The 26,453-nt window shown below is 43.0% G+C and overlaps 1 protein-coding gene across 1 annotated transcript in view; it reads right to left on the bottom strand.

Moving 5' to 3' along the window:
- Positions 1–2,107: 2,107 nt before the first annotated feature.
- inc (BTB/POZ domain-containing protein inc) overlaps positions 2,108–26,453 on the bottom strand; it is a 196,900-nt gene continuing 172,554 nt past the window's right edge. Inside the window, exon 5 of the mRNA XM_067086459.1 lies at positions 2,108–4,972. Within this exon, the coding sequence (XP_066942560.1) occupies positions 4,929–4,972 (44 nt within the window). The 3' untranslated portion in view covers positions 2,108–4,928. The remainder of the gene's footprint in view (positions 4,973–26,453) is intronic.

The raw sequence follows: 26,453 nt of genomic DNA on the forward strand, positions 1-26,453 counted from the left end.
TTATCTGAATATATGATATTCATTCTTGAAAACTCTCTTTCTGCCTCGGCAGAACTGACAGCAATAGCATTGATAATTTTTAGCTTTTTGTACACTTTGAGGAACCTCGGCCTTCGCAGGGTTGCTAGAATTTTGTAAGACATTTTCCATGTAGTCTCGAAAATCATTGATACTAATTTCATGATGAAAACTAATACTAAATTCCCCAAATTTTCTTCAGCAGCTCTTCAAGGTACAACTACTTCCTCAGTATTCCACGAATTGGGCTCGAGCAAATTGATCAGCCCATGAACTTTGTCTTGTTCATTGTTCTTTGATATTAAACTATCACAGTTCATCAACCTATTACTGCCTCAGGTTGCTTTTGACGCGGAAATCTAACGACTTTGTTGTTGTTGGTAATGCTTAATGAAATTTATGTTAAGAGTTAAAGTGCGCTCCACTCTACTTACAGCTGCCTATTCGGTTGGTCAACTGGTCGTTACATTTAGCCGATTCTCCGAACTCATAAAATTCCGTGAGGCGGTTCGGCTGAATCTCACTACTGGATATATTAGCTTATTTAAAGATTAACAAAAGTAAAATCTGCGGACGAAACTCATTCTTGTTGCAAGCGCATTTCATTTGAACACAAGATTAAGTCTATTTCATGGCCAACAGCTTTAGTTTTTTCTCTTTTGTTTTTAAGGTTTCTTCCTTAATCGAACTGGAAGATTGTAATCAACCTATCAAATACCACGTGTATGAATAATTCTGTCTCTACAAGGACAAACGAACATTTATTTCATGTTTCTCTCTTAATATAAAAGAATGCAGTAACTAACTTGAATGTTAATATTATTTCACTTTCACTCTCTCCCTTTGCTATTATGGATTTGCACTCGACTTTGGCGACACCCCTCTCTTTGTTGCATATATGAATAGGACATCCTCCATCAAGCCTGGCTTTGCAGTAAACTACCAAGGCATGCAAAAACTCACGGGCGAAGAGGTCATTTAGTGACTAAGCACTAACCACTAGTCTCATACCCATCTTAATTAAGAATTTTCAAGGCTTAAAGTTCACAAACGAGCTAAAGTAGCCTAGAAACTAACCATTCGCAATTATGGTTTGTGGTCAAGCGCCCTCTCCAACCACGTGGGACATAATGAGCCAGGCAAAATGGCTACTGCTGAATCATTGTAGATAAATTGGGTCTGCCATAATCCCCGTCAGTGGGTTACCTAGATAGTAAGATTGTAGTGCAGTGAAAATAAGCTGGAAGTCGCCAGTAATACCTCTCAAGTTACCATGAAGAATATATCATTTGGCACACCAAGAAACTGGTCAAAAGTATGGAAATATAACTGACTAGCATATAACACACATTGTGATATAAACAGTTTGAGAATGAATTTATTTGCTGGTTATTTATTTGCTTTGTCTTCTCGGTGTTTTATCCTTTTCACAAGTTTTTGGCTTCAAAGCAGTATTTATGAATGCTTGCGCATGTTTAATAATAATAATAATAATAATAATAATAATAATAATAATAATAATAATAATAATAATATAACATATGCATATGTTTTTCTTGCATGAAAACAAGTACACAAGATAATAATCGATTTCTTTTATTAGAACGTGTTTACCTTGAACCAGGACGGGCTCATGCTTCTTCGGGCAGCCCGTGAGAGTTGTAAATCTCCCACGGAAAAGATAAAAGGTCTAAAACTATCGTTCCCAAACACCACGAGTGAGTTGTCACTCCTTGTTTGCTGCCTATTGTCTCCATCAATTTTCTGGCTTCATGAATTAGGCCCATTACATTTAACCCAACTTACGATTTTGGCGCTATAGCAGTATCTAACATTATCTTTTCCAAATTTTTCAGTTACACCTTACCTCAAGATTGCTGCAGATGATATACAAGATTCAGTACAGCTTCAACATGGATGCTTAGAGTGCGCTTGAAACTCCACAAAATGGGTTTCAGGGACAAAACCTCTTGGATAAGATGCGGCAGGTGTTTGGATGATGACTATTCTATCCGGACGTGGCATTAAGGTATGGATCAAGGAACTAACCCTTACTTGCAAGGGTGATGTCCTGGAGAAAAACTACAGGTAAGCCTTTGTTGCTTTATTGTTGTACATAAAGACACCAAAAATGCAAATAATCGTGAGATTTATCTATAAAACTATAAAAAATCACGTTCACATACAAAATCTAAGCATTACTATATCCTAAAGTTGAACTTTGAGTCCCAAAGCAATAAATGTTACATGATACACAAGGTGGGTATGAAGGAAAGCATTTAGACTCCGATATTAGTGAGAAATATATTGATAATATCATGCTAGAGAACAATATTGACATCAAAGGACATCAGCCCTCAAGAGCCCCTAGCGAGAACTCCAGGGAAGAACTATGTACTATAACAAAGACATTGTATTGGAACTAAATGCTACACATTTGGCAGAGCTTGTAAGCTTTTGAGGGGAAAACTATCACGTCTTCGCCACTCTAAAGGCAGGCAATCGTGGCGTGGAATGAAACTTACTATTAGGTATACATCGTAAAACTCTTGAAAAATCAGAAAACAGGGACATGTATGAAAGGATTTGCCCTACGTGACACATGGCTCAGTGATGCGAATGCATAGTCTGTTAACCTAAAGTCCGGTTGGCAGTTTATAATAAAACTCTTAGCTATTGGTTTATTACCATTACACTTTGGTTGATAGGCACATCTTCAATTACTTCCAAAAAGGCTTCCTAGACCCATATTCCTCTGATGTCACAGAAAAAAGGAGCTGTGTTAAGTTGCACTTTATTAATCAGAGCTGCAAACTTGGATCAAGGGACAGATATATATATATCTGATCTGAAGTATTGCCCTTGGGGCTTCTATCAAATTTTTAGAAAGACTTAATCCTGTATGGCATCTCTTTTGTCAAGATGTCATTATTCTCAGGCAGGAACTTTGGATATGGGACTAGATAAGCCAACACTTTAAATTATTGCAGAATACTGCCAGACCTCTCCAAGATGGTCGGATGCTAAATAGTCCTGTATGAAGAGGCTAAAAAGTAAGAACCTTGTATCATTGTCTTTATAAGGTATAAAAGTAAAGAAAAAAAATGTAATTTTTCCAGGACTGTCTTGCATACATTTACTGAACAGTTATCTAGTTTACTACTCCATGATTTGATAATAGTCTTGAGAATCTTCATACTAGATTCAACTACTAAAAGCATGACGTAATATGCTTGATTCTCGCCCGCTCATTTACAAATAGCATAACTGGGTGTCATTTTACAACACTGAGAGGTATATGAGTTTGCAGTTTTAATGTAATCCAGTAAAAACTTTTACTTCATGACTTTTTTTCATCTCAGCTTAGTGCTATGTACAAGCTTCGCTAAATATTCTGTTAAGAATTTAATCTAAGGCTAAATATTGTTTCTTAGGAACTAACTGATAAGAGGTATCTGGTCTTCAGAATCTTTGTTCTGAAAATTACTGTTTTCATGAGCTTTTGACTAAAGTTATTTGTGTGTGTTTCATTACTCATAAAAATTACATGTTGAGTTCATTATCAATAAAAACTAAAATTAAATGTCCTATCTGAAAAGCCAATTTTTAAAAGCAGGAAGTTTCAAACTTGGAACTATAAATGTCAACAGCCCCCCGCTCCGACATACATTGGCTAAAATTAAAATGTTTTATTTGGATCTAATAGAAAAAAAAAGCAATAGAACATCAGATTTTATAACACAAAACTAGTTTAACATACAAACGTATCGGTGCACGTACATATGCCTACATTCATTGGTCTTGGGATGTCCAAAGACTCACTAATCTTTTGTCTGACATAAAGAAGAAGAGTGGAAATCTCATAGCACACAACATATCCCACCTGGACCCTCAGGTACCAATCGGTAATTTTCCTCAACTCGTGTAGTCTGGAAATGAGGCATTCTCCTCTTAAGAAAGCATGTCCACTGTCGACTGATCACTGAGAGTAAGTCTTACAGTAAGGTTGGGTGGACCTACTGACTATGCCACTGCTGCTCCCTATCTCCCTACGAAGAGAAAACAAGAAAAGCATGACAGGCCTTACCTGGAAGACCTTTATACATTCACTGAGGAACAATGAAAAACAGTGGACACACAAAAACAATGCATTGAAAGGGTAAAAATCACAAAGAAGATAAAGACTGCTGGCATAAACAATAAACACAACACAGTGAAGCAAAAAAAAAAACCCTAATCACAGAATAAAAGTAATTCACTGAATCAGCTGAAAATTATTAAAAAACACCAAAAAATAGTGTGAAAAGGGCTGAGTGGCATATGGGCTGTGAGACTGTCATTCTTCCACTGTTGAGTCTAATGAAATTTGAAGATTACGTGAGCAGATTTATGAATTATGGAGTTGTGACACAAAAAATCTTTAACATTTTTTTACCGATATATGTAGCAAAGATTTCATAACACCCCTTCAAGCTATCATGCTATACCTAACACCAAAATTTTTATTGGAAATAGAGTTCTACAACTGCCATTCCAGTTTGTTCAAGAGCTTCCCTACAGTCAGCAAGATCACTGAAGAAGCAAGGCACAGCAGCTTTCATATATTTTTCATAAAGCAGAACTATGTGGGGGTTAATATTTTTATGCTATATCTTTGGTCTTTTCAAGACTGTTATTGAACAGTCTCTCTAAAATAAAAAATGTTACTGAACAATCTCTCTAAAATGAATTTTTCCACATTTAGTCGTTTGGCACAGCTTTGATACCAATGCTCACAATATCCTTATCAATCTACACAGTAAACAATAGTATCCATGGGAATAAAAAATTGAAAAACCAATGAGTGCTTGATCGAAAGAGAACCATTTTTTTGCTTGATGGTTTCAGGCCTCATTTTGACCACAAACTCCTTAATCCTCCAGATGTTCTTCTTCACCATCTAGAATAGGCAATGCTGAAAAGGAAAAGAAGAAATAATTTCATGTATTGCGTTTCGAGTATATTGTTCTGAAGGCAGTGGGCATCAGTGAACTGAGTAAATTAAACCAGAGAAAGTTACTTTTGGTAACCATAATCAGATAAGTTATTTTTTTCAGACATGCTGAAACTGAAACTAGAACATTCTTCATTATCTGCAATTCCAGAAGTACAACTACAAAAGGAATATATAAGTTTAAAGTCCGCAGCTGAAATAACAATGCCTCAAAGCTATATGATAGTACAATTTCGGATATCACTTTCATGGCAAAATTACAACAGATATCTAAGATGCAAATTAATTTCTACACTATTGTTAATCAAGTCTGTGTTGAAAATATGCTTCATTTGTTTCAAAACAAACCTATTACTCATAACATTCTAAATTTTTATAGTCTATGAATTTCCCCAGTTACTCAATCCATGTTAAAAAAAAAAAAAAGCAGTAAACCATCATGTGCAAGCATGTGTCCTCCTGATCACCTCGTGATGTTTTCCTCAGAATTACAAGATTTTCTTGCAGATGATTAACTTAATTCACTCATTTTCATCATCATTTTCATATCATTTAGTGAGACAACCTTAGTCCATGATCTATGTAACAGCCAATGGGAGAAGTATCTTTCTAGCAGGCACATACAAAGGACCCTAAGAATTTGGCTATAAAGATTTCTTCAGCCATTGAGATTTTTGCTTTAGTTTCTTAGATGCTTTCTTTAGATGATCTGTCATCTGTGCAAACTGCCTCCCACCAAAGCAAACCCAGTGCCATTCCTCCCCTTTCCAAATGTAGACAAATAGGAGGCATAAAGGATTCAGTTTACTGTATATAGTTTTAATGTTCTCTTTTTTAAGAACATCTCCAGTCTTTGCTTGAGAACATCAGCTGGAAATATGCTAGGGGCCCTTCTTGGCCATCTTGAAGGAGCACTGGGAAATGATGGACTCTTCCACTTCGCAAGGAGAAATTATAATCATGCTAGCAAATCCTAAGAGCACAGTAACTGAAATCACTTCAGTTACTATTCCCATAATCATGGCCATGGCAGCAGACACAGCCATAACTAGACAGCAGACCTGTGCCAAGAAGCAGTGTTTTGCTAAGAAGGCTGTGCTGTCAGAGCCTTATGTTCCCATTAAAACCAACTTAATATGACCTTAGACTCAAATTAAGAAACCTCTAGACTTTTTATCTCAATGAAATGTGTCAATAACCAAGTAACTAAACACATTATCTCATTCTAGCTTAGACAAGCTGTTTCAATGGCCTACAGTAAAATGTTAAATGGAGAAGCAGTTCTAATCAACAACACCAGAGCTTTCTGCTCCATTGCTTAACTTGATATTAACTTGGTCTTGGTGTATGAAGGTGTCAAAATAAATATTGCAAGTTTTTATCTGATAAATTTGACACACAGATGGTACGATTTGTGTGTTAGCAGAGGGACAGGTAGAGAACCTGCTTTGGTTGAGGTTCACAATCCAGTTGATTCATCACCATTATGTTTCCAGTCCTCACCCTTTATACTTATTGTGGCATCTTACAAGGAAGCACTCTATGGCAGTGTAAGACTCTTCTAGTCACCTTTTTTCTCTGATGAGAAAGAGTGAAAGATGGACTAAAATGCAGTGTATATAGTTACAATATTTGAATCTTTCTCATATACCGGGGTTTCTGTGATACAAATGCAACTCCTTGTTACATTTTAGTGGCACAGGATCTATTGCTCACTAAATTCTAGGAGTTCTATATGTATGCCATCCCTGGTTCTCATTCAGAGCTGGATATTTCCCACCTATGCCGCAATTCAGGCTATTATCAATAACTTATTTATTATGAAACAAATTTTTAACAATTTTCCACAATATAAGTTCCCACTTTTTTTACAGTTATTTGTCAGGCAATAGGAAAGTGATTACCCTGCTGCTGGCTACCCAGGGTTTTGAAGTGGGTATGTTCAGAACTAACTATATGCACCAATCTGTTTACTATCATTTCTTTCCAGAGACTGAATGGATTGGTTTGTGTTATAAAATGAATTTTGTTTTGAAAAAATCTCAGTTAATAACAATGTATTATTGCCATACGGCCTTATCTTACATTCTAACTTGAAAGATAGTAGTGAATGGGAAGTCAAGGAGGGCATTTATGGAAGTGTCCCTTCACCAAGTAAACAAACAGCACAGCTAGATACCTTGAAAGCTACCTAATGTTACAGTCAGAAGAGGTGACAAAAAGCTGTGACTGAATTTTACCATCATGAATAAAGTATAAAGAGCAACTTAAGGCCTATTCTGCTTAACATGCTGACTCCTATGCATACATCTGTTTAGCTGTCACATCCACTTATGGAATAAGCAGGAGCTTTAAATAGCATTATTATAGGTTTAAGGAGTATTATTATACATTTTGATAAAAACTTCACTATTTAAAATTATAGCACAGTATATAAATTACATACATTCTTAGCAAATATGTTGGACCATAACTGCAAACAACAATTATTTACAAGTCAGACTAATGGATGACTGCAAATTTTGATAATATACAGGGCCAAAACCATAACAGAATAACAAATAAAAGACATAGAGACCAGATGACAGAAAAGCAGGCATCTGGAAGGTCAATAAAATTACTGTACAGTATTGACAAAACTGTTCCCAATAATGAGTATCCAAGAAAGGCTGTGATGGTCTACAAAACTGTCTTTGCAGATGAAGGCTTGTCAGTGAACTGAAAAACGTGTAGTAGTACAGTATTTACAGTGTTATAGTATTTTCAGTAATGACATATTTTTAATTTGAAACTTTTGCAGGTTTACATAGGAAGTGTGAATGCTGCTGCCTCTATTTCACTTATGTTGGCCATACTTGTGATACCACCGGGAGAAACTAATTCGTACCATTCAGCAATTACTCTGTACAAGTCCTTGCCTTCTTGCATGTGAACTACAAACTCATACCTTTTCTAATCAAGAGACAAATGTTAGCACTTATTCCCAAGATGAGTGAATAGGATTAGATTGTATTATAAAATTTAGGTTTAAAAGCCAATCATTGGGCAAGACAACCATTTAGTCCTGTTAGGGATGACTGTGTTTATCTTATTAGTAATTACAGTGGTTGAATCTAATAATCTATCCTCAGACTTATCTGTATAAATTTGGCTGACAACCATCAATGATACCACAACTTGCAGCCCCAAAAGATGACAAAGTTTGCTATTCTTAGAGGTGTAAATCTTCCTTAAATGTCCTATCTCCATTAAACAGACCATCAAAAACTCCTTCAGTGTCAATCCGTCACCTCTGCTATCTTTAGTAGACAGGCATCTCAATATTACAAAAGGTTATTATATATCAAGATGTCTGGCATTCCAACATGTCAAACTCAATTTGGGGTCATGTTTGATGCTACATAAATGTTTTTGGGTTCTATTGATGACAGTACACCTTGTCCTGCATCTTCAACATCGCATCATGTCCTCATCACTCATTGTCTTTTGGCACTGTCAATTAGTCAACAAACTCATTGGCTACTAACCTGCCTTGTCCCTTTCTTGCCTGTCGAATGCTCATTCCTTGTAAATTACTAACTTTAAACTTTAGCACATTGTACAGCCTGCATTAGTACAATCCATGCTTCTCTGCCTTGGTTCAACCGGTTAGGTTGGTAGCCAATCACAGAGCACCCTCACCATCACGTGCTTGTGTGTTACTGGTATCACCTGTATTACCTGGTCCAGGTTACCACCTGTCCTACCATCATAGGCACTTTTCCATCCGCACAATATCAAAAATGAATCAAATCTCGGCAATAAATCAGCATACTCTGGGCATCCTGTGTATGAGCTGACCTCTTTACATCGTCACTGTCAGATCTGGGTAATGACATTTGGCCACACTATTCTAAGTAATTGATGAAATTACAAACACTTTCCCACCCATACTATCAAAGTTATTCCAGGACTACAGTGGTGGATTCAGTACAATAATTTTAGTTATCATCATCAGTTTAAAAGTTAAACATTATCTGAAGATACTGGCAGTAACAGCAGTTAATTCAATCATTTCATCTAGTTTCCTGTCAGTTCTTAGGGAAGAGATGGACGAACGTTGGCTGTTGTCTTTCACTAAAATCTCATTAAGTTTTACTGGTAATAAAAAAAATAACTGCTAAAACATATCACATTAAGCTGCAATGCTGAACCACAAAATATATCTATCATTATTATCCTAAGCTCATTGTCAAAATTTGCATATAAAAAAACATTCAGCACTTAACCTTCCTTTCAGGATTCTTCCGATTCTTTTTAATCCCTTCCCATCAAACCTTTTTCTTCTTGTAGGCCATAGATACCCATCCTCTTCATAGAACTAGACAACTGCAAAAACTTGATGTATATCTTTCCAAAATGCAACAGACATAACCACCAAAAAATGCAAAATTAAGTAAAACATAATGACTACTAACACATACAGTAGTAAGACCACTGTCACAGTCTGGTGAAACTGATGATTCAAATAATTTAAAACACAGACTACAATTAAATTCAATCATAACTGAAAATGTAGACATTAAGAATCAACAATAAGCTGCACTGAACATAAACACATTGAAAGCACAAGCTGAGGGCATAAAAACTGAAAGCCTGTTTCTTTGCTGGCAGCTAACACCTAGTGAAACTCTGCAGCAGGAGGTACACAGCTAAAAAGCACTGATGATTTAGGTAACGATTCTCAGCCACAAGTGTGAGAAATTAGTCTAATGTAAAAAAATAAGGGTATAAAATTTTGCTAATGTAAAACAGAAGTCTCTGTTTTGAACATAAAATAAGTAACCCAATAACAGAATTCAACATGAAACTTATAGGACTGGTTGGAAACTGAATTTCTGTATTACCGTATATCCTATAGAATAAATAAAACTTTAAAAACTCTAATAAAAAGGTGTACACAGAAACAGCCATTTACATAACATAGTTAACAACACAGTACATTTTCTTGACAAACTATTTCTCCACATAAACTCATTACTAATATATCCACATTTGTGGTATTCAGATATCCTCCAGACACTGAAATTTTGTATCTAGCAGAAACCAGTGAGCAGCAGTAACAAAACAATAAATGTCAAAATACTGTATTGTACAAAGGAACCTCACCAGAAAGACACAGGAATTATTGCTAACAGATACAGAGAAGCTTGTTCTCAGAAAAATTAGGATGTAATAACTCAGCATTAACAGCTGCTTGCTACAAGGCTGGAGATTCATAAGACAAGTGGCTAGCTATCTACCTGCCAGACTGCAAAACTCAAACTTCTCATCTCTTATGAAAGATGAAAAGGAATAAAATGGCTGAAAAGAATGTAACAGGAATGAGCTATTTTAATGATTGGGGAATAATGATAATTACTGGCAATCCTGCAGTGAGGGGAAACCAATCTGGGAATTTACAACATACCAGCTAAAAGAGAGGCAATTGACTGGAATGGAATGGAATATCAAATATAGGCCACAGGCCAAGCAATGGGACCTAAGAGGGCATTCAGTGCTGAAAGGGAAATCGAGAGTAGAAAGTAACAGGAAGAAAACCTCACAGTTCCACTATGAAAAAATTCATTAGGAGAGGGTAGAAAGTAAGATGGAAGAAAGAGAATATTAATGGAGGTACAGTAAAAGGACTGAAGGGGGTTGCAGCTAGGGGCTGAAAGGATGCTTACAGTGCACCTCACTGGGAGGCAAGTGACTGATTGGTCGCTGAGGGTCCAGATATTGCATGCAATGTGCTATAAATGATCATGTGTCTTAGACAATAGATTACAGTATCTAGAAACATTTGAAGATCACAAATATGGGAATAAGGTTACAATGAAAAGTTTACTGTATTATTATGAGAGGACTGTTATTCAATTAAAAGTTTACTGTAATATTATTATATTTTTTGAGGGGATTCCATTATTCAACTGAAACAATCATCTGTACAGGTATTTCCTTACAGGTATTTCCTTTTATAAATCTTCACACCTGAAAGAGCACACATTCCCAGTCAAAGCTTCAGGCATGATCTGAAAGATCTAAAATATACTAGGCCAGTCATGGGGTTATCATGATAATGAATGTTTCATTGAGGTACCTTTTCACTCCCAGACCACAGAATCTACTGCATCACTGGGCAGCAAAATATGCAGCAGGAATTGAACTACATTTGAAATTACCCGGAGATCTACCAAATGGTAATGGCTCCTCCTCATTCCGGAGGTCCACACTGGTAGATAAACAGTCACACCTACACCATGCCCTGCTTGAAGTTATGTAATGCCCTTTAACATCCAAACGAAATATTATACAATGGAATATAAAATTTAGCACCTGATGGACATTCAGCACTGAAAGGCAAACATAGTAAAAATGTTTGATTAACAGAAGCCCACACTTGCCAGATGCACTATGAAACGACTCTTAAGAGAGGGTGGAAAGTCCAAAGCAGGAAAATGAAGAAGGTGCTAGTAACAGGAATGCAAGGAAGTCAACGCTGCTGCCAGGAGATGCACTGACGGTGTACCACCTACCCGTCAGCAACAAATGGAGTTCCCGGAGCAAGTTTTCTGTGCCACTACCACAAGTGGTTTGGCAAAGGTGCACGGAACTTTCAATCCTATGTATGTATTTTGTTCCCTGTTGTCATTTGCCCGTTCTCAAAAAGATTATATCCATATTGGACGGAGGACTTGCTCGCTGTAAATTATTGTTAATTATTATCAGGTCGCCATTGCAGCACCAGTCTGCCGCTAAAAACCCTGGATCTCGAATAAAGCAGAATCACTCGTTTTTTGCACCTCTTACAGTAGTGTCCCCGCCTGGAGACATTAAACCCATCCGACTCAGTCTTGGCTCCAGGTGATGCTGGTCGAACCAGCGTTTGGGACCATGAAAATCACCAGCGTCATTTACGGACGATCTTCCCAGCATCCACTCAGGAGGGCAGGACCCTCCCTCGTAGCCACGAACCAGACTCAGAGCTGCCCTCGCCAAGGCTCTCACGCTCCTCCACACCCATCCCCGCGCCGGCAACGGATCCCCATCCTCCACCGTTCACACAGGGGAACCCAATGAAGTGGCTGGCAGGGTTGAGAGCCATAGCGGCCCTGCAGGCTGACACAGTCCCTAACGCCCTGCTGGAGGAAGTATAAAAAAACTCCAGCGAGTGTCCGCTGCAAGACATACCACATCCTGAAGAAGGCCCTTATTCCTGCCGAGCAGGCCGCCCACGCCATCGACCTTGCTGTCAACCCGCATGATCCGACGCTATCGGGCAAAAAGCAGCAGGAATTAAGCTCCTGGGTCTACATCCCAGCTCCTCCCGAGGTTCACCCCTACACCATGCCCCTCGACGCCCTCATCCAAACGGCGCAGCACCTGACAGACTGGCTGGCGGTTAACGGAGCCCACACTCCCAGTGAACGCTGTCCAGCAGGAAGAAGCTGCGGAGCAGGAAGTCAACGTCGTCACCAGGAGGCGACCACCGCCCCACAACAAATGGAGATCCCCGGCCTGTGCCACTACCACAAGCTTTGGCAAAGATGCCTGGAACTGCCTGCTGCCCTGTTCATTTGCCCGTTCAAAAACGGGGAGGCAGCGCCAGCAGGGCCATGGCAGCCGAAAAACCCAGGGCCCAGAATCACTAGGCTTCGTCCCGCGACACCATCTCCGCAGGATGATGCTGGTCGACACGGGGGCCACAGATCGATCTTCCCAGCATCCAAGGAGGACCTCAAGCAGGAACCGGACCAGCTCTGACCGCCAACGGATCCCCATCCTCCCTACGGCACCAGGCCCCCGATCTCCATCCAACTATGCACGCCCCGCTCCTGCTGATTTCGGAGTTGACGTTGGAAGCGCCCTCGACACCGACTCTGGCGGTCCCTCAGGCCCAAGGTGCCCACCATCTGCTCCATCGCCACCAATATGCACAGCTCCGGAGTTTCCGGGTCCCAGCCAAACATGGCATATACCATCATATAATAACCAAGGGCCCCCCACACATGCGAAGTTCTGGAAGCTTCCCCCACGGCGCCTTCAGGAGGCCAAAAATGCATTCGCAGAAATGGAGCGAATGGGAATCTGCAAAAAGGCCTCCAGTCCATGGGCCTCCCCCCTCCACATGGTGCAGGAACCGGACGGCTCCTGGAGACCCTGCAGCAACTACAGGCGTCTTAACATCGCAACGGAGCCCGACCACTAACCCCTGCCAAACATGCAGGACCTCACGGCCTCCTTCCACGGGGCCAAAATATTCACTAAACTAGACCTTCTAAAATCATATTTTCAGGTACCTGTCGCACCAGAGGATATACCAAAGACCACCATCATCACGCCTTTCGGGTCCTATGTGTTCACCTTCACCTTTGGCCTGAGGAACGCCGGGGCGACCTTCCAGTGGCTCATGGACAGCATCCTCGAGGACCAGAAGTTCTGCGTCTGCTACGTAGATGATATCCTCATATTTTCCAGGTCCCACAGCGAGCACCAGAAGCACATCCAGGCAGTCCTGCAGCACCTGCAGGAGAACGGCCTTGTTGTGCGTTTCAACAAATGCACCTTCGGCGTCCAGAAAGCAGACTTCCTAGGCCACGAGGTATCCCCAGCAGGTGTCCGCCTGCTCACATCCAAGGTCGCAGCCATCACCAGGTTCCCCACCCCACCTCCGTCAAGGCCGTCCAAGAGTTCCTCGGGATGGTGAACTACGGTTCATCCCCGGCGGTTCATCCCCTGACGGAAGTTCTCAAAGGGATCACGCCAGCAGCAGGCACGGCCCCCTGAGGCAACCGCCTTGGCACGCGGAAGTTCCCTCCAGCAAACGGCCACCAGCAAGTCCCTGTGGTGCTGTCCTAGAGGGACCCAGCCCATCGCAGCAGTTCAACCCCCGGAGGCCCTTCTCACCTGACGCCTCTGTGCAGAGTCGAGATGAACGTTCCTCCTGGTGGGGACACCCTTCACAATCTTCACGCCACCAGCCGGGTTCACGCTACAAAGACCTCGCAGCAGGAACATCAGAATCACCTGTCCATCAGGTACCCGGAAGAAAAATCCCAGAAATCCCAGCCTAAGATGAACGCACAGCTCAGGGTAACCACATCCCTCACCAGGGAACAGGTGGATGGACGTGCCCCATCCTCAAATCACCCCTGAGGGCCCAAGTCTCCTCTGCAACATCAGTTCTGGCCAGCCCTGCCCCTTGGTTCCAGTCTCCCGCCGCCGCCAGGTATTCGACATCACTCACGGCCTCTCACATCCCTCTGGCAGGACAATGGCCAAGCTGCTGTCAAAGAAGTTTGTCTGGCACGGAGTGCAGAAAGATGCCAAGTCCTGGGCGAAACAGTGCCTGCAGTGCCAAACCAGCAAGGTGGGACGTCACACACAGTCCGGGGTAGGCAAGTTCCCGCAGCCAGAGCGGCGCTTCAGCCACATCCACATCGAAGTCGTCGGGCCCCTTCCCCCATCAGGCGGGTCCAGATATCTCCTGATGGTGGGGTGGTAGATCGCTCAACGCGGTGGCCTGAAGCCACACCGATGCAAGGAGCCACCGCCAGCGCTTGTGCCAAGGCCCTGCTTTCCAGCTGGGTCAGCCGCTTCAGCGTCCCGGACCACATCACAACCCAGTTATGGTCCACCCTGGCTTGGCTGCTGGCAACAACACATCACACCACCACGGCTTACAACCCGGCGGCCAATGGCCTGGTCGAGTGGTTTCACAGGTCCCTGAAGGCGTCTCTCATGGCCCGCTGCACCGCCGAGAATTGGAAATATCAGCTGCCGTGGGTCCTCCTTAGTTTGAGAACCGCTCCCAGGGCCGACGGCGCCCCGTCCATAGCTGAGAAAACCTACGGCGAGTCCCTCGTGGTCCCAGGCGAACTTGTGACAGAAGATCGCCACAACCCGTCAGTGCAGAGGCTTTGCGATGTGGTTGGCAAGTTCGCCCCCTGTAAGCGTACATACACCGACATGTCGGCCACTTTCACACCGCTGGGGTTGGCATCCACCACTCACGTCTTCATCAGGAATGACGCCGTCCGCCCGCCACTGACCAGGCCCTACAGGGGCCCCTTCTGCGTGCTGGAGCGGAACAACAAGGCGTTCCTGATTGCACTTCCCCGGGAGGAACGATTGGGTTTCGATAGACCGGGTAAAGCCCGCTCTCCTGGAGGACGACACAGACGTCACCACAGCGCACCCCCTGCCCAGCAACCCTTCACCGCAACCGGCCCCCCGCAAGCAGCGGGCGCACGGCCGCCCCAGAAAAAGGCCGCCCTCACCCGCAGTCAGACAGCCTCACGCACAGGGTGCTCCCCCATTGATCTCCCGCAGCCGTGGCACCCTTCAGCGCCCCAGCAGATACGCAGACTGATCAGACATGTCCCACGTCTTTGGGGGGGAGTATTTGTAAAGCCACCTACAGAGCCGTTGGAGGAGTCTCCATCGAACGTGTCATTTGCTAAGTCTCCGCTGAGCAAGTTTTCTATGGTGGCGTCCCATTTTCTTCGCTTATACAATTAGTCACGCCTAACGTGCCAGGTCACGCGATTTCAATCATTTAAACTGTGTATGTATTTTGTTCACCTGTTGTCAATTGTGTATCTTGTATTTCTTCGTTCGCAGGCATCAAGATTATATCCATATTGGAATTCCGTCTGTTTTTATATTGTAAATTGTACTTGCTCGCTGTAAATTATTGTTAATTATTATCGACCTCAAGTCACACACAATCTCATTGTCTTTCGCGGCACGGCACCAGTCTGCCGCTATATAAACTGCCTGGATCTCGAATAAAGCAGCAGTTCTCTTTTACCTGCTCGTTTTTTTTTGCACCTCTTACAACGGCACTAACCCCATAGGGATTGTTTAGGGGAAAGAAAACTGGTATTACTTCACATAATGTGGCCTGCAAATTAAGGTGGGTTATAAAAATAGCGCTGAATAGTTACATGGAATTTACCAATGTTTCAATCTCCCTTGTTGGCACGTAAAAGTCTAGAAGTAATCAAAATGCCTTCTAGCAACAGGTACACACAGGAGCTGGTGTAAACGTTACATCACGATTATTTACAAATACTGTTCTTTAAAATATATCTTGATTATCCATCACCTGAATTTTCGTAAAAAACTAATTTTTAAAGTACAGTAATTTGTATTTTTCGTAACATACTGTAAACCTGAAGGTGTTTACATATGGATATTGCTTGTGAACGTGAGCTGGAACGGCTGTTTAACTTTAAACAAGGTGGTTAACTACTGACGGTAGGGGTGGGAGTCCCGCCCTCCTGGTTGGTATGCATTTATTTTATTTTCAGCCCAGGTGGCAGAATGAGGGGTGACTTGAGGTGGGCCATTTGTGTAAAGACCTTCAGATTTGTATGTTAGTAAAAATACAAATTACAGTACTTTTAAAAATTTATTTGTTGTTCCTACACAAATACAAACCTTCAGTCTTTACATATGGAGACTTACTTTGTGGTGGGAGGATTTTGAGTAAATCTCTAAACTGACTGGTAGTTCGACTAGCCTGGGCCTCTCCTCCTGGTCAAGTAGAGCAAAGGAAGGAGTCCCATGCCTCTGACCTGTTGAGTATATGTGATGTTCAACTGTCAGACTTCTGAACCTTTCGAATTAATGAGTTTGTGTCATTGATTCAAAAAGGGCTTGATGAACCCACAGTGTTGGAAACAATAAAGTAAATAAAACCAATGCATTTGCTTTATTGTCAGCCCCTCTCTCCCCTTGCTAGAGAGAGGGGTAGGACTTGCATCTATTAATCTACAGTACATATACTAGATTATAGACAGGGTCCTCAGTAATCTAACTCGCCTGTCCATCACAGCATCCCCTTCTCCTTTAGGGAAGAGGGAAGCGGAACTCAGTGCTGATCTGTTCCCGAGTGCCAGTGCCGACTCAGAACCGACAAACCTGGTGACTTGAGCCAAGACAGTGTCTCTCCTCTTGAGCACCAGGTTCGCCCATGGGTTAACTGTCTGGTGGGCTAGGTAGGAGATGTTTCTACCTCCAGACAACATCGGAATTATGAGAACCCAAAGAGGAAGAAGCAATCTTGGTCTTTGTAATGGACCTAGGATCTATCCAGGAGACAGTCTGGCATGCTGCCATGGCAGTCAATCCCATTGTCACTGCCTTCTGCTGCAACTGGGAAATTCCCTCTGCCTGGAGGCAGTCCAGCGTTGGACCCAGACACAGGCAAACCAGGTCCAGGTCAACCTGTTTGGTCAGTAAAGGACTCTCCAAGGTATTGAAGTATTCCTCTGATGAGTCAGAGGCTGAGGAGGTGTCTTGCATGATCGGCTAAACCTAAGTGAACTGTCCCACTCATACACGAGAATTCACCTGGTCCAAGACTCCTTCAGCAGGTCGTGACCATGTCGAGCCTATCGGGACTTTGGGTTCCTTTTTGTGGTCCCCAAGAAGCTTTGATGGCTGACGAATGGTCTACAAAATCGTTAAACTGCCATATCAAATGGACAATCTCCGAAAATTTTGCCAGAGTTCCCTGGTGATTTCTTTACCACTTGAACATACGACTGGTCTGGTCTACGTATCTAATCCGGTGCATATGCTTCCGTGGCTGGGTAGGGTAGGGCCCAGGTCCGTAGACCAGGGGCCATTACCAGGGATCCATGGAACCCCGGGCAGAGGTTGCTCCCATGCCAGTTCAGACAAATTGAGAGCTACAGTACAGGTAATGAGAACCTCCCATATTCATGGGGGATGCTTACCAGATGCCCCTGCAATAGTTAAAATTCCTGGATAGTTAACACCCCCCACTCAAAAAATGCTTATAACTACCTATCTTGAAAATTCAAATAACAAATTTATACTTAAAGTATCATCCTACATCAAATATACCTTAAATTATTATCCTATTACTGTATTAATCTTTGAAATTATATTAATATATCATTCAAAAAACATTAGTCAAAAAAAATATCTAAAACATTAGTATATATATAAAATATATATATATATATATTATATATATATATATATATATTCCAGCCAAATATATATAAAGATAGTATATATATATATATATATATATATATATATGATATATATATATATATATGCAGCCCTGTCCAGCCAAATGGAAGGGCAAAGAGAGAATTCAGCCAGAGAGAGAGAGAGTTTATCTCTTTAACCTCTCGAGGAATATTAATCCATTTCTCTTTAAGCAACTGACAACAAAAAAATTTATATGTTTGTTTTTTGTCTTCCAAAGATGTACCTTTATGCTTTAAAAACACTGAACTAATTATCTGTTTATCTAGCTTTATATTTATTTCTCACATTCTGCCCTTTGGCGAGAGAGGGATTTTTCAGTATACGTATCCTTTGTAGTGGTTGGCAACACTGACCACCCAACCCTTGCTGTCAGGTTACTTGACATATTTGACAGGGTTACCCTTCCCACTGAGCTCCAAGATTCAGGAAAAAAGATTTGAGGGTGAAATTTGTTTGTTCAAATTTTTTAATTTACTTTCTTTAGAAATGCATAAATGTTGTAATTACAATATATTATTATCATTATTATTAACATTTGAAAATTAGTACTTACTATTAGGTAAATCACTTACTTATCATACAAAACAAATAAAAATTCCGTAAAAATTCTCATCTCAGTGAGAGAGAGAGAGAGAGAGAGAGAGAGAGAGAGAGAGAGAGAGAGAGAGAGAGAGAGAACTGAAATAGGAAGGGAGAAAGAGAGAGAGAGAGAACTGAAATAGGAAGGGAGAAAGAGAGAGAAATGTTATGATTGATTGATTGATTATGAAATTTAGGTCTTGAAGACCAAGTGCCGGAAAGAAATGTTGTGTTATTTCATTTATTACATGTTACTTAATCTTACAGTATTATTATTATTATTATTATTATTATTATTATTATTATTATTATTATTATTATTATTATTATTATTATTATTTGAAAATTACTAAATCATTATTTTATCATAAAAAATGTACTTAGTCATGAAAATAACATCAAAATTCACTAATTAGTGAATATTTCTCGACGAAAAAGTCCTCAAATTGCCAAATTTTTTGCGAATAACGTATAGATATTGTCACAAAGTGTTCCAAGTACCTAGTTATTACACAACTAATCACTAAACTCAAAAATTTACCTCACTTCATCCAGATACCTGAACTCTTATAACAATAAAAATTATGACTGAGTACTCTAAAGGTAACATTAATCCCTTAAAAACCTTATTAATCACGTGAAAAATCAAACTTAAGTTTATCAAAACAAGTGTGAGGTATCAACAATTAAACAAGAAATATACTAGAGTAAAAGGGCATCACTCCATCAAACAACTTTAACTGTTTCCCTGGTCCTAATTTACTTCAGCAAAACTAAAGGAACATAACATGTTTATCACTTTGCCTTATGCACACAATTAATCCTATTCACTGGTGGTCAATAAATGAAACACTGTTTTTTAAAAACTTTAAATGCAAAAATTTATTGTTAAATTCAAAATTTATAATTAGAATTCACAATCTGAAAAATTTATATTACTTGAAAACAGCACAAAAAATTTGATTAATTCTTGAGTTAAATTACAAAGGTTAATTTATCAAGAAATTAAATCAATCAAGCAAAATTTAAACTATTAAGAATTACTCAAGATTTGAGAAGAAAATCTTAGTAAATGAAAATTAAATCAAGTATGCAATGTTAAATTATCAAGTATTTAAAATTCTAAGTAAATAAATGTTAAATCACCAATATATAAAATGTGAAAAATTAAGAGATTGCAGATGCATGAACACAAAAAATACACAAAAGATTTACCAACAATAATTTCACTAAGGCAAAACCTCTTAATACACCTTATTATACCACGGTAATAATAAGTAAAATTCACTTTACCTTACATAAGCTTGTGAAAACTTTCACAAAATCTACTCGAAATGCAGCTGTTTGAGATTCACAAAAACACTTCTGACAGGTGCCGTTACACACTTTTCCTACATTCAGATCTCAAAAGCTAAAATTAATGTGACCACACAAATATTTTACATTAATAATTTCTTTCTTTTGGAGAGAGAGAGAGAGAGAGAGAGAGAGAGAGAGAGAGGAACCACACGAAGGGTCTCTGAAACAGAATGAGCAAATTTTAAATTCCTGCGAGAATGAAACGATCAGATGACGTCACTTCTTGAGCAAAACCTTTTGGGGCCAAAATTAATGCGCAAGAACAATACATGATCAGAGCAATGCAATCTTATGAAACATGATGTAATTGATTGAGACATGTGCATTTACTCTCAAAAAGGTATACATGACTTAAGCAGAATATCGTATGGGATGAAGCTCTTAACGAAATCTCAACACTATCAAAACAGACGGCAGCTGGCTAACAATGAATGGCATGTTTTTAAAACAATACGAAGAACCAAAGTTGGTTTCCAGAACAGTACATGAAACACTGCGAAATCACTAGTCTTTTTCTTGTGTGAGACAAAATCTTAAACGACATAACTGCCATTCCCTCACTTGTTAACGTGTTATCTTTCGCGATGAAAACTGAATCAAAACACAACATACGAAATCACAAGCACAAAACCGTGTTGCTGAGAGACAAAATGCATGATAATATACTACATTATTATTAAAATGTATTAATTCTAAATTATGTTTTTAAGTTATCTAAATCACTAACTCTTTTGAGATCTGACATTACACTATATAAAATATTTCAACAATTATTTTTACACAGATTACATGATAACTAGAACAGTAAATATGTCAAAATCACAGACAGATATACATTTTACAAGGCAATATCATGAAATTCCTCCCCCAAGAGGAGTAATTATCCCAGGTTTGAATCCAACGATTCACAATGGGATAAATAATCTGCAATTACATTCTTTCCAAAAATGTTCTCTATTTTTACACAGTAGGGTTATAAAATCAGTCGGAGAGCTACTATGGCTGAGAAATTTGGACAGAATCGGCCATGCCCAAAAATCTTTGTAGCTACTTCCTGGTAGTAGGGGGCTAGCCTTGCAGATACCTTCTACATTAGCATCAACAGGAGCGAGAAGGTCTTTTCCAACTTCAAATCCCAGATACTGAACAGTTGCCTTTCCAAACTCACTTTTTTGTAATTTGATTGTTAGTCCTGCTTCCTGTAGTTTCTTGAGCACTTTCCTTAAAATCTTCAGATGTTCTTCCCATGTTGTAGAATAAATCACAATGTCACTCCTTCTATGGATCCTAGCAGTTGATCCATCACTTGGAATGTTGCAGGTGCATTCATCAGACCAAATGGCAAAACAGTGTATTGATCCAGTCTGAAAGGAGTAATTAAAGCTGACAGCAATTTAGCATTCTCATCTAAGGGAATCTGATAATAAAGAAGCCTGTCTTGGAAACAAATTTGGTTTGCCCAATATTATCCAGTAATTGATCTATAAGAGGCAAGGGATAATTGTCAGCCACACTGATGGAATTCAGTTTCCTATAATCAGTACACATGTGAGAGAGGTGCGAAATAATGAGCAGGAAGACAAGTACTGCTAGTTTATTGATGAAGCGAGCTGCTTATAAAGCGGGATGTGGATGTCTGCGTACTTCACAGAGACCACGGGTACAAAGATTTACAGGTGACCTGAGGTCAAACTAATTCTTTACAAAAACAGGACAGGTTCATACAGAAAACATAGTGCTCAATAATGTCTGACACATAACATAAATAATTCGTTACTTGTACATAAAGCATGATTGTTTAGAAAGACAATAAATATACAATTTACAATTATGGTGATAAACATATATTCTGATCGACCCTAGGTCAATGTGAAGGCACTGCAGAAAACAGGATGTTCTCTATAGAGAACGCGTTGAGTGGGGACTTTACAATACTCCCCCCAAAAGACAGAGGCAACGTCTGATCAAAGTAGGTATCCGCTGGGGCGACGAAGGGGGCCTCGCTTTCTCGATGTCAACTGGAGAGGGTGGTCGCCTTCCTCGGTGTCCTCTGGAGTGGTTTGTTGGGGTGCCTTTCTGTCTGGTTTCTGGGTTTTCCAGGGATGCCCACGCCTCCTTCCTGCACCCGGGGCTGTCCAAGGGGGTGCCACATCCTGCGGGAGACTTTGGGGTCTGCCTCTGTTGCCCTCCTCCAGGAATGCGGGTTTGAGACGATCTATGGATATCCAGTCTTCCCGCCCGTGGATGGCTATTCGGAATGCCTTCTTGTTCCTTTCCAGTACAAAGAAAGGTCCTCTGTAGGGCCTAGTTTAGGGTGGGCGTACGGCGTCGTCCCTGACGAAGACGTGGATGGCGGAGGATAGCCCGGGGGGCATGAAGGGGGACGTCCTGTCGGTGAATGTCCTTTGGCAGGGGGCAAATTTTCCAACCCTGTCACGGAGCCTCTGTGTCCCTATGTCGTCCCTGTCCTCTGTGATGAGTTCCCCCAGGACTACCAGGGTCTCCCCGTAGACTTTTTCCGCTGAGGAGGGGTCGCCGTTGGCTCTGGGGGCGGTTCTCAACCCGAGGAGGACCCAGGGCAGCTGGTATTTCCAATTTTCGGAGGAGCAACGAGCCATGAGGGACGCCTTCAGAGACCTGTGGAATCTTTCCACCATTCCGTTGGCTGCGAGGTTGTAGGTGGTGGTGCTGTGGTGAGTGGTTCCCATTAGGCGTGCCAGGGCGGTCCACAGCTCGGACAGGAAAGCAGGTCCCCTGTCTGTCATTATCTTGTCTGGGACACTGAACTGGCTGATCCAGCTGGAGAGGAGGGCTTCTGCGCACGCACTGGAAGTGGTTTCTTCCATGGGCGTAGCTTTGGACCACCTGGTGGAGCGGTCGATGACTGTCAGAAGGTATCTGGCTCCCCTGATGGGGGAAGAGGACCCACCACATCAACGTGGATGTGCCCGAAGCGTCTCTTTGGCTGGGGGAACTCACCCACTCCTGATTCAGTGTGCCGCCCTACTTTGCTTGCCTGTCACTGCATACACTGCCTTGCCCAGGCCGTTGCATCTTTCTGTATGCCGTGCCAGATGAACTCCTCCATCAGCAGCCTGGCTGTTGCCCTTCCGGAGGGGTGGGATAGACCGTGGATGACATCGAAGACCAGCTGATGTCTGGAGGTGGGCATCAGGGGCGGGGCGTCCGGTACTGACATTGCTCAGTAATGTTGATCCTCCTGAGCCAAAGGGCACGTCCTTCCACTTCAGCAACCTGATGGCTGTACAGTAGGCTGGGGTCTCAGGGTCAGCAGCCTGTTCACAGGCGAGGTCCTCGTAGTCGATCCCGAGCTGTACTGAGTTGATCGTGATCCTCGAGAGGGTGTCAGCTTCTGGGTTCTTTCTGCCGGGGAGGTATTTGATGGTGCAGGTGAACTCCGCGATGGCTAAGAGGTGCCGCTGCTGCCTAGAGGACCATGTGTTCCCCAGCTTTGTGAAGGCGTGGACCAGCGGCTGGTGGTTGGTCCAAATTGTGAAGGGCGTCCCCTCCAGGAGGAACTTGAAGTACCATACCGCCTGGTATGCTGTGAAGAGTTCCGGGTCGAAGGTGCTGTAGTGGGACTCGGTGGGGTTTAGCCTCCTACTGAAGAAGGCAGTGGGCTGAGTGGTCCCCCTGATGATTTGCTCCAGGACAGCTCCGCAGGTGACATTCCTGGTGTCCACTGTCAGCTGGAAGGGAGCGTTGGGGTCCTGGTGGGCCAAAGATGTTGCTTTGGTGAGGGCAGCCTTCATCAGGAGGAAGGCCTTCTGCTGGTCGGGGCCCCACAATAAGGTTTTTGGACGTCCCTTGAGGACCTCCGTCAGGGGGCCCATGGTGTGAGCAATCCCCGGGATGAACCTTCTGTAGTAGTTGACCATCCCGAGGAATTCTAGTACGGCCCTGATGGAGGTAGGGGTGGGGAACTTCTCGACGGCTTCGACCTTCGACGACATTGGGCGGATGCCCTCTGGGGAATCTTGTGGCCCAGGAACTCCACCTTCTCGAAGCTGAAGGTGCACTTGTCAAACCTGACAACGAGGCCACTTTCCTGCAGGTGCTGCAGGACCTTCCAGATGTGTTGCAGGTGTTCCTCCTGGGATCTGGAAAAGATTAGGATATTGTCAACGTAGCAGACATAAGAAGTCAGGTCCCCAGGATGCTGTCCATCAACCCCTGGAAGGTCGCGCCTGTGTTCCTCAGGCCGAAGGTGGAGAAGGCAAAGACATAGGACCCAAAGGGCATGACGATGGCGGTTTTGGGGATGTCCTCCGGCACTACTGGTACCTGAAAATAAGACTTTAATAGATCCATTTTGGAGAATATTTTTGGCCCCGTGGAACAAGGCCGTCAGGTCCTGCATGTTCGGCAGGGGGTAGTGGTCAGGCTCTGTTGCAAGGTTCAGCCACCTGTAGTCGCCGCAGGGCCTCCAGGTGCCGTCCGCTTTCTGCACCATGTGAAGAGGGGAGGCCCACGGGCTGGGGCCTTTCTGCATATGCCCATTCTTTCCATCTAAGCGAAGGCCTTTTTGGCCTCCTGAAGTTTGCTGCGGGGAAGCTGTCTGAACTTTGCGTGTGTCGGGTGCCCTTCATCTTGATGTAGTGGTGTTTCTCATGTTTGGCAGGAGTCCCGATCATCTGGCGGACTGTAAGACCTCCGGAACTCCTTCAAAAGGGAACAGTACTGGTGGGGCATGACGCAACAGATGGCGGGCTCCCTGGGGCCCGGCGACAAGGGCAGGGACTGGCAGGACTCAGTGTCCAGCAGGCGTTTGTGGCCAACGTCGACTGCCAGTCCGAAGTGGGTGAGGAGGTCCGCCCCTAGGAGTGGGGTCCTGACATCCATGATGATGAATTCCCAGCTGTACCTCCAGCCAAGGATGGAGATCAACAGGAGCTTGGTGCCGTAGGAGAGGATGGGGGACCCGTTTGCAGCCGTCAGGGAGACAGTCAGGTCCTGCGGGCATCTGCGTTCCTCTCCTGAAGGCGGAAACACTGAACGCATGGCTCCAGTGTCGACCAACATCATCCTGCTGGAGATCGCGTCGCGGACGTAGAACCCTAGTGGTAAGGGGCCCCTGGGTGTTTTTGCTGCTGCTGCCATGGCAGCCTGTGTGGTTGGTCGCTGCCTCCTCCATTTTTTGAAGGGAAGAAAGGGCAGGGGCTCGCATCTCCGGGCAGCTCTCCCAAACCTCCGGTGGTAATAGCAAAGCCCTGGCCCCTCCCTCTTCTGCTGGTGGGATGGCCTTTTCTGCTCGATGGCGTTGATGGGCTCCATGGTGGGGTCCTCCGGCAGGAGGCAGTTGGCAGAGTGTGCGGGTGTGGTCGCCTGCTTGGCCGCCTTCGTGGAATCCGTCATCTGCTGATGGGGTCCTCAACCAGCAGGGTATACGCGTCTGTGATCTGCCCACGGACCTCCGGCAGTAGCTGCTGCAGGAAGATCGCCCTCAACAGGCTGATTTCTTTGTGCCTTCCGCTGCTGTCAATCTCGGGGAGGAGGAGGAGGAGGTCCTGGAGGGCGTGCCACGCTTCCAAGAGGTTTCCCTCCTGCCAGGGGTTGAGGTCGAGGGCATGGGCAGCTCTCTCGGAGACCAGCAGGGAGCAGGTCTCAACGAGAGTGGATTTAAATTCTTGGAAGGTGGAGGGGCCTGACGTCGCCATCAACCAAGGGGCGATCTTCTTGTATATCTCCTCTTTGAGGGCATTGATGGCTATGTCCACCTTCAACACCTTGTCCGTTAGGCCTGCTACCATGAACTGGCCCTCGACCCTGTAGAACCAGAATGCTGCGTTCTCCCTGGTAAATGGCGGCAGCCATATGTTAAGGGCCGTCTTTGGTTGGTCCGTCAGGGGGGTCATCGTGTGGGGTGCAGGTACCGGTGTGGAGGTGCGCATGGGAGTGGGGGGGGCTTGCAAGAGAGAGGTGTCTGCCTCCGAGAGGTTCGCGGTAATTTGTACGTGGTTAGGAATGTCCGCGTCCATGCTTGGAGTGTGAGGGAATACTCGTGCCAATACATGCTGGGGGAGCGTGCCGTGTGGGTCCGCTAATGACACTGGCGACCTGCCGACGAGGGTTGGTAAACGCCCAAACGCTTTGTTAGAGCGCCATAGTTAGTCCGTTAGGGGCGTGGGTAAGGTTCATTGGGCCAAGACTTAGTTGCTGTTTGGGTCCGTTAATGGCTTCTGGGAACAACTCCGGGGGTCACTACTATGAGAGAGGTGCGAAATAATGAGCAGGAAGACAAGTACTGCTAGTTTATTGATGAAGCAAGCCGCTTATAAAGCGGGATGCAGATGTCTGTGTACTTTGCAGAGACCGCAGGTACAAAGATTTACAGGTGACCTGAGGTCAAACTAATTCTTAACAAAAACAGGACAGGTTCATACAGAAAACATAGTGATCAATAATGTCTGACACATAGCATAAATAA

Source organism: Macrobrachium rosenbergii, chromosome 42, assembly GCF_040412425.1.
Source record: "Macrobrachium rosenbergii isolate ZJJX-2024 chromosome 42, ASM4041242v1, whole genome shotgun sequence".
Lineage (NCBI taxonomy): Eukaryota > Metazoa > Arthropoda > Malacostraca > Decapoda > Palaemonidae > Macrobrachium > Macrobrachium rosenbergii.